The sequence below is a fragment of the Phasianus colchicus genome, chromosome 2, assembly GCF_987193195.1.
Source record: "Phasianus colchicus chromosome 2, bPhaCol1.hap1.1, whole genome shotgun sequence".
Classification (NCBI taxonomy): domain Eukaryota; kingdom Metazoa; phylum Chordata; class Aves; order Galliformes; family Phasianidae; genus Phasianus; species Phasianus colchicus.
Window position 1 is genome coordinate 3,961,997 of NC_143437.1, and position 14,230 is coordinate 3,976,226.

The following is a 14,230-nucleotide window of genomic DNA, read 5'->3' on the forward strand; positions in this document are numbered from 1 at the left end:
GCCCATGCAGACACCCACACCGCTCTCTGCCCGGCTCCGAGGGAGAACGCCAGCTTTGAGAAGCATGGCTGCCAGCCTGGGGGCAAAGAGTTGGGCAGGGGGACGCTGCTCTTTCACCCTAAGTTTCCTCCCCTTACCCCAGAAATGAGTGAGGGACAAGGGCATGTCTGCACCCTGGGTTCAAAGCCAGGAGCGGCGTCAGTAGGGCAAGCAGCAGCTCCTTGCACCAGCCTCCCTCCCACCATGCTCTTGCATGAAAAGCCACACTTATTGGTTTTATTCTGCTCCAAAATTACTTTTGGAGACCAATGTATTTTTATGGGAGTGGGAGAAGGGCACGGGGGAGCACTGACAGCATTTGCCAGCTTCAGGTAGAACGGCAGTAGCATTGCAATGAAGGATATTACACCAATCTCCATCACTTGTAAATAAAGAACATGGTTTCATCCTCCAAGGTCACAGGGCTCGAGGCTTTTGCCCCACTGCTGGCAATTGAGGTGTGGGCCTAAACAGAGAGATGATGCAAAAACACTCACAGGAGATGGCCGAAGCAATGCTGGCTCTTACAGTTGTGTGTGCAAACCTTAGGAGCACGAGCAAGAGGCGCTACAGCAGTTCTACCTGGACACTCCATGGCAGCAGAAACATGCTCAGGTTTTGGTTAAACAGAGCTTTGAAATGCTGTGGTAGAGGCTGCAGTAATTAATGTCAACTGTGTGCATACAGAAATACAAAGGGGAGAAATAAAGCACGGGGTAGCGCGGCGAATTTCAAAAGCCACTTTATAAAGCAAATAAAAATATTTACTGATTTGGTACACTCACATGGAAAACCCCTAGAAAGAGTACTAAAAATGAATGGAAACTCCATACAGGGCAGCTATTTTAAATTATATATCAAAACAGACTGATACACCTTCCGTGCTTGTTTGTGTTACAAAAACCAAGTCAAAAAACAGGCAACAAGCTGCAGAAGTGGAAACGTTCTGCTTCAAAGTCCAAAAATCTCCTGTTTTCCTCTATGAGAAATCCAAAGCAGCAGCAGAGCAGCACTGCTGGACACGTCCTTAACCCCAGTGCGCTCCATGCTGCCCGCTGCGTCCTCCCCGAGTTCATCAAATCTGATTTCTATGCATTCTTTCCAACTCCGTGTCTGTTTTCAGGCTCTTGTGTGTGAAGTAGAGGGTGGCTGCAGCTCGCATTGACAGGCGCTGTGCGGCACAGCTTGGGGATGCCATGAGGACAAAACAGCTCTCCCACCTCGGCTCACAGCTTTGCAGATCGGGGTGAACTCGTGGTTCGCAGCGACAAAACATAATCGGTTCGGTAAGAAATGTACACATGTAAAACAAGCAGAGTTTAAAAACTACAGGGAGGTTTCTGAATAATTTCATTTCTTCCCCTTCCCTCCCCCAGTTAATAAAAACAGAACCAAAAACCGGACGTTTTCCAGGCTTGGGAGAGCAGAGCTAATTCCAGCTGTATCTTCCCGAGGGTGGGGGCAGCAGGTAGGGCCTCCCGGGGCCGTATGCCTACAAACAAACAAAAGCAAGCATTTATTTTTTGGATTAACAGCACAGCAAACAAGTTAGCGGGGCTCCAGGCGCCCCTACAGCAATGAAACAATGCATCCTCAGCACAGAAAGGCACCGCACCGCAGCCGCTCTCAGCACAGCTTCAGCCTCCGCTCAAGGAGGGCAGATCCATGCAGCATCCATGCCCCAGCAGAAGCAATGCTGCTCAATAAATGGCTCCTTTTCTGCTGGAGCTGTATGCGAGCTGAAGCTAAAGAGAGTCAGCCGTTGGTCCTGAGGGACAATTGAAAACAAAAAATGAAAACCATTTGGTTTTGTTACAGAAGCGTTTGTCAGCACTTGTTTGCTTTTAATACCAGGCGAAGTATCCCAAAATCTCACACTGAGACTCAGCACAAATTAAGGCATGTTTTGTCTTCGAGATCAAGCCTTTTATACACTACATGAGGGGAAAAAAAAAAAAAAGCTGCTGGAAAAAAAAAAAAATATGGTAAAAAAGGTTAAAGTGTCCTTGAAGCATTTCAAACGATTTAAAATCCTGATGCGCTGCAGAGCCCACAAAGTTCATTCTGTTGGCAGCCACGGGGTTTTTGTTGGCTTTTCCTGGGGGAGGGAAGGGGGACCAAGGGGTGATGAAGAGGCTTCGTTTTGTTCTTTAAAAGAGAAAACCATCTTTACCCGGGAACGGAGATAGCTGCTGGAACTGAAAAGCCAGAGGGCTTTGCTCCACGTGTTTGTGGCAGGCAAGCAAATAGACTTGAACAGAAAACATTTTCTTTTACACCCTGTTTTTAAGCGGGATCTGAAGAGAGATGTGCAGAATGTGCTGTTTTAGGAGGATCTCGGGTTTGTTTTTAATCACAATCAATACAATGCCCAACAAATAAACAAGCTGAGTTGCCTGCAACCCCTGAGAAATCCTTCCAGTTGCACAAAGAGCAGAAAGCTCTGTTTGTGCCCAAGCATGGTTCAGGAGGGCTCTTAACAGCTACACAAGGCATTTATCTGGACGTTCAGTTACGTTCATCCTAAAAATCAGGATGTCAAGCAGCTCCACGACCACGTTTATGCTTTATTTCTCTGGCACAGGGAATGTGCACCACCCCTGAGCAGCCCCTATCCGTGGCAGTTGCATTAATTTTGTAAGCACTTTGCAGCAGCGTGTTTATTAACCTCTTCACGCCATGTTCTGGATGCTGTAAAAAAAGAATTCAGAGGTGAAAGGGACCAAAGATGATTATTTATGCTGCTCTGTGTCACCGCTTCCACTTGAATCCCTTTTCAGGGCTTTAAAGCTTTGAGATGTGCAGGCAGCAATGCTAGATTCAATTATTGGTTTCGCATCCTAAACCTTTTTAGGTAGAGGCTAATTTTACTTCATTGCCATCAGCCCCAAGGAAATAATTACATCTGAAAGTTCATTCAAAAATAACGTAAAAAAAAAAAAACAAAACAACAAAACTGAAAGGCATGGCTGCCATCCTGCCTCCTATTTCACCACTGGGGCAGCAAGCAGCTGTAGAGCTGCAGAGGTTGTATACCACTGCACATGTAGGTGCCCACAGTGCTCTGAGATCTCAGTTCCAACCTTCCAAACAGGCACTGATCCCCATCCCACCCTGCTCTAAAACAATTCCTGTCCGCTTCTGTGCTGCCTGGCAGCAACTGTTATTCACAAAGACTCAAGGTTGGGAATAAACTAGTTGAAGTACTGACTTCTTTCACAAAAATGCAAGATTCAGCTCCTGGACACCATTTCCCTACTAAGACTAATGTGATAAAGATCCACGCTGTCTAATTTTGCTTGCAGTGAAACCTGTGCTGGAAGGATTAGCACTGGCCATGCCTCCTCTGCATACTCAAAGCCAGAGTGCATGGCGTACTTGCCTCTCTTTTCCTCATTTCCTGCTGCAATACTAAGCACTACAGCTGAATGAGCTGGAGACAGTTCTTCCTCCAGTCTTAAAAGCCTCCTCTGCACTAAAAATGCTTCAGGTAAGGAGATGGGGGGAGGTGTGGAAAGAAGGGAGATCTCACCGCTGCTAACAAGGGTTCAGCCAAACACGAGTTGAAGAGTTGGGAGCAGTGGGGCAGGCTGCTTGTTGGCTATAGATCTTTTCAGCAGCAAGATGTAATCCTGCAGCCCAGGGACAATGCTGAGAACGGTATTAGTGGCTCGCAGGCTGTTTCTGCTGGGCTCCGGTCCTGACAAGCTGAACTGGTGACAGAAGCACATGGCACTCTGCAAAAAGCTTCCCCAGCAAAGGCCAAAGGCTCTTCTGTTACAAACTGGATTTGACAGTACGTGTCTTTATTGTATTAACTGCTTTAGAAAACTCAGAGCTAACGATGTCACAGTGCAAAGTGGTTGTGATGGATTCTGCTACCTGAGTCTCCCAGTCGGAATAGAAAAGAAAAATATGAAGTGGACAAAGAACCAGAAGTGGCAAAAAATGTAAGACTTTCAAGTACATTATGTATTAAATGGATTGTGCTTGCAGCTCCTGCTGTGTAAGCAAAGGAGACTAGGATGTTATCCAACAGACTGCAGGACAGAATTCAGACCTAAGAGAAAAATCACTACTGGAAGCACAAGGGGAACAGCCCTAGGAATCAAACATCAAATCTGACTATGTGTCATACTGTGCAACAAATGCTTGCAGGCTGGGATGGTCACAAGGAAAACTAAGAGCATATACTGAAGTGTGACTTGACTGGAGTACATTTTTAAGATGTAGGGAAGAAGCAAGTCCCAACAGAAGGCAAATTTCAAAGGGTTTGTGCCTTGTTTGCAATATTAAAGGGCTGGGAAATAGTTACTGAGCAGCTGAGTACCTTTCTTTCTCTTTCCCCACTACTGGCCAGCAGCCTTCCCACAACTGAGTAACAGTTCCAATTCACAAAAACAGTACCAGAACATGAAGTTTAATATAAACATCTGAAAAGTATTTTAAGCTAGTGAATAGCACTGCAAATGCCCAAGTTCCTAGCATAAGAGAATATGCAGACTAGGTTTTTACTGGGAATGCACACAAAAAGAACACATCAGCAAAACAACCTGCTGCTTTCAGGCCTTTCTGTTCTGTTGCATTTTCGTAAACTGATGATAAAAACCACCTACAATTTTGGATGTTCTCCTACCATGTTTGCTTGTTTTCGTTTAGCCACACAAACTTATTTCCAAGCGTACCTTCATAGATGCTTCTTACTCTGAGAGTCTGACATTTAAATAGATTCAGCCAGTAAGCATTTGAGGGGGCAAAAAAAAAGTCAAGTTGTAAGAACCTACAGTTTAAACACACAGCAAGGAGACATCCTTCCATCTCCAAAGCACGTAGATTTTGTATGTTTCCTTACAGAACGGGAAGGCTCTGGTTGAAATGCTTGCCTTCAGATTCTATTTTCTCAAGCTGCAAGAGGTGTGTGACTTGGTAAGACGCTTGATCTGGTTTTAATGAAACTCACAGTGATGGCGTGGGCCTCGTGCCACAAGCACACACAGAGAGGCTGGGCAGGGTAGGGAGGCTTATTTGTCAGTGCTTGCACTGGTGGCACAGCCACCGGACTAAAAGCAGCAGAGGAAGCCCACCCCCTGCAGCCACACACCGAGAAGACTTGCAGACAGCATTTCCATACCTGCCTCCCCCGGTCCATCCGATCCTCAGGTCTCTGTGGGTAGTTCATGGGCCCACCCAGCCCCTGGTACTGGCCCGGTGGGTACTGACTTTGGGCTGGCAGCATGCGGTTCCAGGCGAGCAGCGGGGCGGCCCCAGCAGTTCTGGAATAGAGAAGAAAGCATGAGCTCAAAAGTTCTGTGCTACAAAACGCACGTTGCTGTGCTGTTGTTTGATACGTGCTACCATTTGCCTCACGTTTGCTCACTGTTTCTTTCCTCACGCTTGAAAGCTACAGAAGCACACACTGCCACCAACGACAAACTCAGACTTCACAAACTAGATATTCCAAAATATATTCCTTGAATGGATTCTGTCCAGTTTTTATTCTAGGAGCAAATTTGCCAATTCATCTGCAGCAATCCTGACCATCGATTAAAACCCAGATATCACCAAGCTAGCTAAACGTAACGCACCGTCCAAAGAGTAAACATGTGCAATACGGGAGAATGAGGCTTTCTTTTCTAAATGTCCAGGCTCTTTCTGGGAGTCCATTCTTTCTTGTTAATTGCAGGTTGCAAATGAATTCTTACTGTGAGTATTCTGAATCTAGGGTAGGGGCCTTGGCTGCTTTTTCCCATCCATTATTCTGCTCAATATGTCAGAAGGTCTGATCGGGAAGAAACCTTTTCAAGTTCTATTGATGCCGTTTTCAATTGACCACGGTGACCTAGCAACATAAGCACTAATTGGCATGGACTGACTGACATTTGGTGTACAGTTTATATGGGAACGCAAATTCAACATCCATTATAACCCAGTTTGCCATCCTAGATTACTAACAGCAAGAAATGTTTTAATTGCCTTCAAGTACCTATTCTAACATTACAATTATAAAGCAACAGGTATAATACATCCAATCATTGTTTGATTAAAAATATTTAGAAAAATGATACAGCCATGATATAGTCTTCAGAGCTAAACACTGGTAAGGGTACAACTGCTCACAGAATTCATAGCAGTTACGTTTTGCACTGCAATATGTTGTTGTAATGAGAAAATATTGGCTAGCTGAGACAGTTAATCTTTTATGACCCACGTTCAAGAGAGCCAGTTAAGCACAGAGACAGAAATAGGAGCACAGTGAGCACAAGTACCACATCTCACATTTACCTGTTGCACTTCTTAACTGACTTACAGTGCATATCTTCCAAGAGTCTTCCCCTAGATTTGTTGGAGTACATTGGTGGGACTTTGGCTCTGGCCAAACAACCTGACACAGGGACTCAATCTGATACACACTGTCAATCACACACAGCTTAAGGAGGTTGTGTGACTTCAGGAAAGAGGCTGTCCCGAATAGGAGGATGCTCTGATGGGAGCAGAGCTCTACCATGGGAGGCAAACACTGCTTGAATAAGTGGGGAAGCAATGCCAGGAGAACTGGGAAACAATTTCACCTACTGGAGCAGAGGCCAAGTTTGATGTGGCATAGAAACTCCTATCATCTCCCAAAATGAAACAAATAATACCTATTCAAATAATACCTATTTATACAATGATTGGTCTTATCTGATAAATATGCAACAGGTAAACACGATGTGCAATAAACGTACTAAAAAGGAATTTGCACAAAAGCTAAATGGCAATAGGCAGCTTTATTTTTAGCTTCAGAGTTGCCTAGAAAATGCAGTGTTATCTGAAGTATTCAGTAGGAAGAGCAGTATCATCTCCTGAGTTAATAGCACACTGTACTTCCTAAACACTCAAAATCAGCATTGTACCAAGGATGTTCCTTTTGATTAAGGGTTTTGAATACTAACTTCATTTTGCTATTGTTCCTAGAAGACAGCAGGCTCTTCAGGAAGAACATACTGTTCTGCCTTACGGAAAAATCCACTGGATTACCCACATAACCCCAGTTCTGCAGCTCATCATTCAGTTTCTATAGCCTTGTCAATGTCTTTGCGAGAAATACCCTCAGCCCTGAGGATTGCAGGTCAAAAGTTGTGTCATACACCTGAAAGTTCAAAGCAAATTTCATCTGACATTAACATGCATTTTGCATAGAATTTAAATGTCACACTTTTATGAAGTGATGTTTATTATCAGGACATACAGCATCTCGGTTTTGAGTCCTTCTCAAGGTGTGAAACTGATAATAATCAGTAGTAACTATCATGTATTCCAGGGGATCACAGAATCACAGAATGGCCTGGGTTGAAAAGGACCACAGTGCTCATCTAGTTTCAACCCCCTGCTATGTGCAGGGTCACCAACCACCAGACCAGTGCTGCCCAGAGAATAAACCCAGGGATAAACCTGGTAGGAAAAGATATGCTGTAGTGCATATTCTGATCTTCAAGCTACAAAAATAGTTTAAACCTTTTCTGCTGCTCTTAATTCACCGAGCTATCTACTATTTGTAATCAAACAACTTCTTAGATTATCATCTGCTAAACAACTCTGCAACCTATATGGTTCATGGCAGTCAACTTCATGCTCCTCCAATGACTGCATTAATGGGTGCAACCTAAGGGCAAAGATAGCAAAGCTATTTCCCCAGGGGTAACAAAAAACGTGTGCTATTTGGAATATCACATAGATTCCCACTGGCAGTTATTCAAATGCAGTGCCCAGAGTTGTGCTGACTCAGAATTAAGCTAACACATCTATGTACTGAATAGCTAACACACCGTGTCAGGAAGCTTTATGTAAGAAGAAATCTTACGCTGGACACGAGATCGTCTGGATTATGAGGAAAAAGCTTTACACTACTGATTTCCACCCCCTCCCAGAGGCCTATGAAACAAGAGCCAGTTTAGCACCAGCTGCACTACTCTATCCCAGAAACAGCACAAAGGCTCAAAGCTTTACTGTCAGGGACAGGCTCCTTGCTTATCCTTTGCTTGATCAAGGATATCGTAGCCTGCTGCCAACCCACTTCATCTGAAAAGGCTGGAGCAGGGGCTGGCCTCTCCCTCTGCTGCTTTCTTCCTGGGAGTCGAAGTGGCAGAGAGCAGAAATTCCTTGCAGCTTTTGCTGCTGGAGCACCTGAAGCAGCAGCAGCACGCAGGAACAGCCTCAGCAGCACATGCAGCAGCAGCTTTGTAACACCCAGAGCTCGCTGCCAGCCTGGCTGCTACCAGGAATTCACTGGGAAGCTGAAAACCTCTTGGGAAGAAGGTGATCAGTTCAATAGGTTTGACCATTACCCAAAGCATCTCTTTGAACACCCTCCTTTTTCCAATCAAATAGACGTTCCAAAACCACAGCAGAATTACTTATCCTCAGTTCTACAACTGGCAAGCCTGTGATTTTCATGATCAAACGAGATACAAAACAGGAAGGGGAAAGTCTTGTAAAGAGAATAGCCAGAAAAGCAAGAATTACATTTTCCAAGCAGCACCACTCATCTGCAAAAATGGTGCATCTGGAGGGTGCGTGATTGTTTCTAAAGGTATTAGCAAGAATCACATGCAGCAATCCTATGATAGGATTCTAAATAGAGACAGTCCACTATGACAGTTATGTGAGAAGACGCATTTCAAGTGTGAAACAAAACAATTTCTGCCTGAAAGGAATTATTTATATGTGAATTGTGAAACCCTTTCACTTTCCAAAAATAAAGGACCCAATGACAAAAGCATAGCAGTGTAAAAAAAAAATAATTACAAGTTACAGATGCGTGGCAATATTTCACAAAATGACACAATACAGACTGCATTCAATTAAGGTGCGGGAACAGCAACTCTCACAGACAAAGTGATATTAAAGTTTGTAATGTGACATTCAATTATAATGCAATATTTCCCATTGACACAACACAGGACAAGGGAGCTGAACTTCCACAGGGATCAAAACGGTTGCCATGGAAAGCGTGATTGCAGAGAGCTCAATAAATTCTACCAAAGCTGATACTTTCAATGGTTAACATTTGCAAATAAAAACACGGGGGGGAAAAAAAAAACTTCTGCTTAATAGGAGCAGAAACTTCAAGGACCTTACATATAGCCCTGTTCCCCCATAAATATAAACAAATGTAATTATTCATAGCTTTCACAGGTATGCTGAAGTTTGTGAAGTCTGCCTGACTTAAGGGCATACAACCTATCAATGAGGGAACGCATGTAAAACATCCCTTATTATCAAACCATGTCACATTCCTTCTATTCGATGGCACTTATTGGACTGCGGATTCCATAATCCTCCTCTGAGTCCCTTCTGCATTTAATTCAGTTCAGTCTTAAGTAGTTAAAGAAACTGTTTTCAGTGGCAACTAATAACTACTGACCTACAGTGACACTGCCCTACAATAGGCTTGTCAGGCCTGAAAAACTTGTACCAAAGAAGCTGATTAGGACTTCAAGAGGTTTGTAGCAAGAATCAATGGCTGGTCTGTACTAATGCTCTGGTTGCGGCACAGAAATGATAAAAGTGGAACACCATTAGTTATGCCTCATTAAGCTCCACAGCCCTCCTAAAAAGAAATTTGTTTAGCCTGTCCAAAATCTAATGCAGTTTTAAGCTCTCTGTGTTCAATTTCATAGTATCTCAAAAGCTTCAATAAGATAAAGGCCAAAGAACCAAGAACGGTACCAAAGCACCAACAGTAAAGTTAATTTTCAAGTCTGAGTTTTTAATGGAAAGTGTTTTTGCCTTCCTTTTTTAATACAAAGTACTCAAACCTTTTAAAGGATGAACGCCACGCAGTGTGCTCACAAAATATAAATAAATCATGGACATTAATTAACTTTAAAAAAAAACACAACATGATTTGAACAAATTTAAACAACAGAGTTCAAAACAAAGAGGTAAAGATGTTGTGAAAGCCAAACAGAAACAAGTACATGCTTTTAACCACGCTTTACAAAACATCAGTGCCACCTGCCTTACCTTTGTGGTGCTTGTTGAAACAAGGGTGTAGGGCCTCGCCAAGACTCCTGGGGTCTAAGATCTATAGGGCAAAACAAGAAGTTAAGAGTAAATATACTTACAAGAGCCATGCTCTGATTTCTATCCTGCATCATGCGTTCTTCAACTAGATAGACCACAAAATACACATCACTAATTCTTCTTTGGTTACCACTGCTGGTTTTGCTGGATTTCCTTTATGTTGGTCCACGACAAGTTTAATGCTAATGAAAGGCAACCTTTTAAAATAAGCTTCAAGTTACAGGAATTAATTTAATGCTTGAACACAGGTGTCTAACATTTCAAAATGCAAAACCAAGTCTGTTGCTGTAGAACTGAAGACTCGAATGTTTTTCCACAAGTATGTTTGTCACTACATTATATGAAAGAACTCCGCATTAACATATGTATAAATACATCTAAGCTTAGGATTCTGAGATCTTAGAAGTACACGTAGGTGAGATATTTAAGACATTTACAAGTCTATTAATTAAATCTATTAATGATCTCTCAGATCATATAATTAGATTGAGTTAAATCTTTTGGCCAAAGACACAGCCCTGCAGTTATAAGAAACTGGAATGAAGAGGACCACCCACTTCTCAATTGTGTCCTCTACCCAAACCACCTCTTTACAAAGACGTAGCAGTAACAACATTGCTTTAACAGGACACGCAATTAAATGGTTGTTGTTCTTCTAAATAAACTGGTCAGTAAACAGGATGAAAGAAACAGCTCATCAATAGCTCCCCGGTCAGGTCACAACACTCAAATTGTGTAGCAACCAAAAGCTTCAGTTTCAGTGACACCTTTGATTCTTTTCAATGGTGTTTAAGTGTGACCTAATTTTAACAGCTGGTTCCAGAAGCTGACTAATGGATATGCTATGATGGGACAGTAAAACCCTGTTAAACCACCAATATTCAAGTACACTAAAGCCCTGCGATCGTTTGAAAGAAACGGGGAGAAATAGATAGAGGGAGATCTGTGCCTCTCTCCTAACTCTGGCTGGATTGTCTGCGTGCTTTAATGGCCTGACCTGAACAGAAAGCTTTCACGGCAGCACTTGAGAGCTCAGCACACAGTGTGGGCAGGCCTTACTGAAGATAACACACACTTGGGTCAGTGGAAATCAATTGCGACGCCCAGCAGCTCCGTCGTTTGTGTCTGGCCACCTATAGCCACAGCTAATCCCCCCCGGCCAAGGAACACAGTCAGTGTTTACATATTTTATATGTAAATATATTGTATGTCTGAATACATACATACAGAGGTGCATACTGTTACCAACTGATGCTTATAATCAGGTAGAAGTGGTTATCTCCTACCTAACGCAGCACAAGGACCACAGAGATGGATGTATGACACACTTACACTGATTAAGCCTATGAGAATTGCAAGGGTTTTCACAAGCATAAGCAGGCTGGACAAACACGATACTTTAGTGACAATGCTTGCTATTGAATAGAAAAATCAGTGCAATGCAAGAAAGCCCCAGAACTGTAGTGCTGGCTTTGAGACTGTATGTGTGAGAGAGAGAGGGAGAAAGTGAGCAATTAAGTTACAGCCCTCACCTGAAATGAAATCATTACAGATTTTTATTTTTAAATTCGAGCTAAGATCTTGTTACATATAACCATAAATTTCTTACAGCCCAAAAGCATCCCTCATTTCAAACAAAAATATCCCAGCAAGACTTTTCATTTCTAATAATCTCCAAGCCCGAATACTACTAGCACTGCAGAAAAACATGCAATACTGCAGAACTGAGCTCTGCTAACATACGTTTGCAATTAGAAATCCTCCACCTGTAGCTAGCACATCTAGTTCTTTACGTGCAGCCACCAGGATGACTGCTGGGTTTGGGGTTTAGGAGACCTACAGACCCACGTACCTTGATAAACCGTGTAGTTTTCAAGCTATAGCTTCTTTTGCACAGGTGCCTCTGTCACACTGCAATGTACCAGTAACCACAGAAGTGGGAGGAGGCAGCTCAGTTCTCTTGCTGCTTGCTGGAAGATGAACTTCCAGTAAGAAGACCCCAGTCTTGCCCTGGCATGGTGTTTCCCATTCGTACAGATCCCTGAATAAGGGCTAGTTACAGTTTTCTTTCATACTTAACTGCTTCTTTTCCACCTGAAAGAGGCCCCACTAGCCTGCTGTAAGCACATCTTTATCTAACAGTTCCCTAGAGCTGCAAAGAGTTTAATGAAATCACCATAAAGACATGTAAAGCCACCTTATTACTGTTCATTTGTATGGCTCTGGCAGAGAACAGTCTTTGAAGGGGAAAAAGCTTGGAACAGTAAATTACACTTCAAAAAGCGACAGAACTGGAAGAGAAACGACAATTAATATTTTATTTAGTCTTCAAAACAGAGGCATTTCCTAGAGCTATAAGGCCAAATAAACCTCCTTCCTCAGCAGCTCCTCAAGTAACAATTTATCTAATCAGTGTGGCAATCAAAGATGAGATTTTCTGTTTACTGATTGCACTAATCAAAATCACTTTTCAAATGCAGCTAATCGACAAGTTTACTGACTGAAATGGAAGTCATAAATCAGATACTTTGTGTTGCAGAAACCAAATATGGCATTCACAGAGTGCTACCATTCCACACTTGACTCCCCAAGTTATCAGCACAGACAATTATTCATCAGCTGAAAATTGGCACATCAAAGTCAAATCAGAGAACAGCAGTCAGGAACACCCACTGCAGGCCCTTGAAGGAGAGGTGGCACTTTGCTTGACCGCATTGCCCTTCGAGAGTCTAATTTTTCTTCATCACACATATAAAAATGTTATATGTAAAAGTTGCTTTGCATCAAGCCCATAAGGAGTGGGCATTATAACCACATCAGTGCTCGTTTTTCCAGAATGAATGAATGTGCATTTTCAGAAAGCTTCCCAATCCAGTTATTCTATATCATACAGGTGTTCTTTCACATTTTGTCTTTTACACCCTCACAAGGACGTAGCTGATGAACACCATTCTGACACAAGACAATATGCCCCAGTAAGAAAATTCTGCTTACACCTTCTCAATGCCTTGTAATTTGGTTTTTTGGTTGAAGAAATCTGCCCTTTGATAGCAGCATTTGAGCTTGGACTGAAAGGTGTGGCTGCAAAGACAAGGAGATAGCTGTGCTCTGCTATTCAGGAATACCTTTTGGTACTCCTACACACAACTCTGTCTGGTTGAAATTGGTGGCAAGGAGACATAAGCCTTACCTAATTCTGTCCACATGTGCCTGTTCAAAAAGATGACTGCCACGTACTAAAGCAGGATACAGAGAGATGCTGATGTGCTCCCACGTCAACAGTTTGCAATCCATGACAAGGAACAGTACACGGGTGTAGTCCCAATTGCAAAAACATCCCTTCAGCATGAACATAAACTGATCTCAGCACAGGTTATGATAACTAAAGATATTTCTGAGGGAGCTGGCGGAGGTGACAGCCGAGCCGCTTTCCATCATCTATCAGTGCTCCTTGTTGACTGGTGAAGTAGCAGAAGACTGGAGGCTTGCCAATGTGACTCCCATCTACAAGAAGGGCCGTAAGGAGGACCCAGGGAACTACAGGCCTGTTAGCCTGACCTCGGTGCCAGGGAAGGTTATGGAACAGATTGTCTTGAGGGAGATCACGCGGCAAGTGCGGGACTACCGGGGGATCAGGCCTAGCCAGCATGGGTTCACGAAGGGCAGGTCCTGCTTGACCAACCTGATCTCCTTCTATGATCTAGTGACCCGCCTGGTGGATGAGGGAAAGGCTGTTGATGTAGTCTACCTAGACTTCAGCAAGGCCTTTGACACAGTATTCTCCTGCAGAAGCTGGCAGCCCGTGGCTTGGACAGGTACACTCTTGGCTGGGTAAGAAACTGGCTGGAGCGCCGGGCCCAGAGAGTGGTGGTCAATGGAGCTAAATGCAGCTGGCGACCGGTCACAAGTGGTGTTCCACAGGGGTCGGTGCTGGGGCCTGTCCTTTTCAATATTTTTATTGATGACCTGGATGAGGGCATTGAGTGCACCCTCAGAAAGTTTGCAGATGACACCAAGTTGGCTGGAAGTGTCGATCTGCCTGGAGGTAGCCAGGCCCTATAGAGGGATGTGGACAGGCTGGATAGCTGGGCTGAAGCCAATGGGATGAGGTTTAATAAGACCAAAT

At 43.5% G+C, this 14,230-nt stretch overlaps 1 protein-coding gene across 2 annotated transcripts in view; it reads right to left on the reverse strand.

Moving 5' to 3' along the window:
* Positions 1-310: 310 nt before the first annotated feature.
* XRN2 (5'-3' exoribonuclease 2) overlaps positions 311-14,230 on the reverse strand; it is a 46,980-nt gene continuing 33,060 nt past the window's right edge. Inside the window, exons 25-27 of one of the 2 annotated variants that reach the window (XM_031603366.2) lie at positions 10,045-10,105; positions 5,171-5,312; positions 311-1,531 (exon numbers count right to left, since the gene is read on the reverse strand). In XM_031603366.2, coding sequence (XP_031459226.2) covers positions 1,469-1,531; positions 5,171-5,312; positions 10,045-10,105 — 266 coding nt within the window. In that variant the 3' untranslated portion in view covers positions 311-1,468. The remainder of the gene's footprint in view (positions 1,532-5,170; positions 5,313-10,044; positions 10,106-14,230) is intronic. The other variant, XM_031603365.2, reaches the window with a different exon arrangement.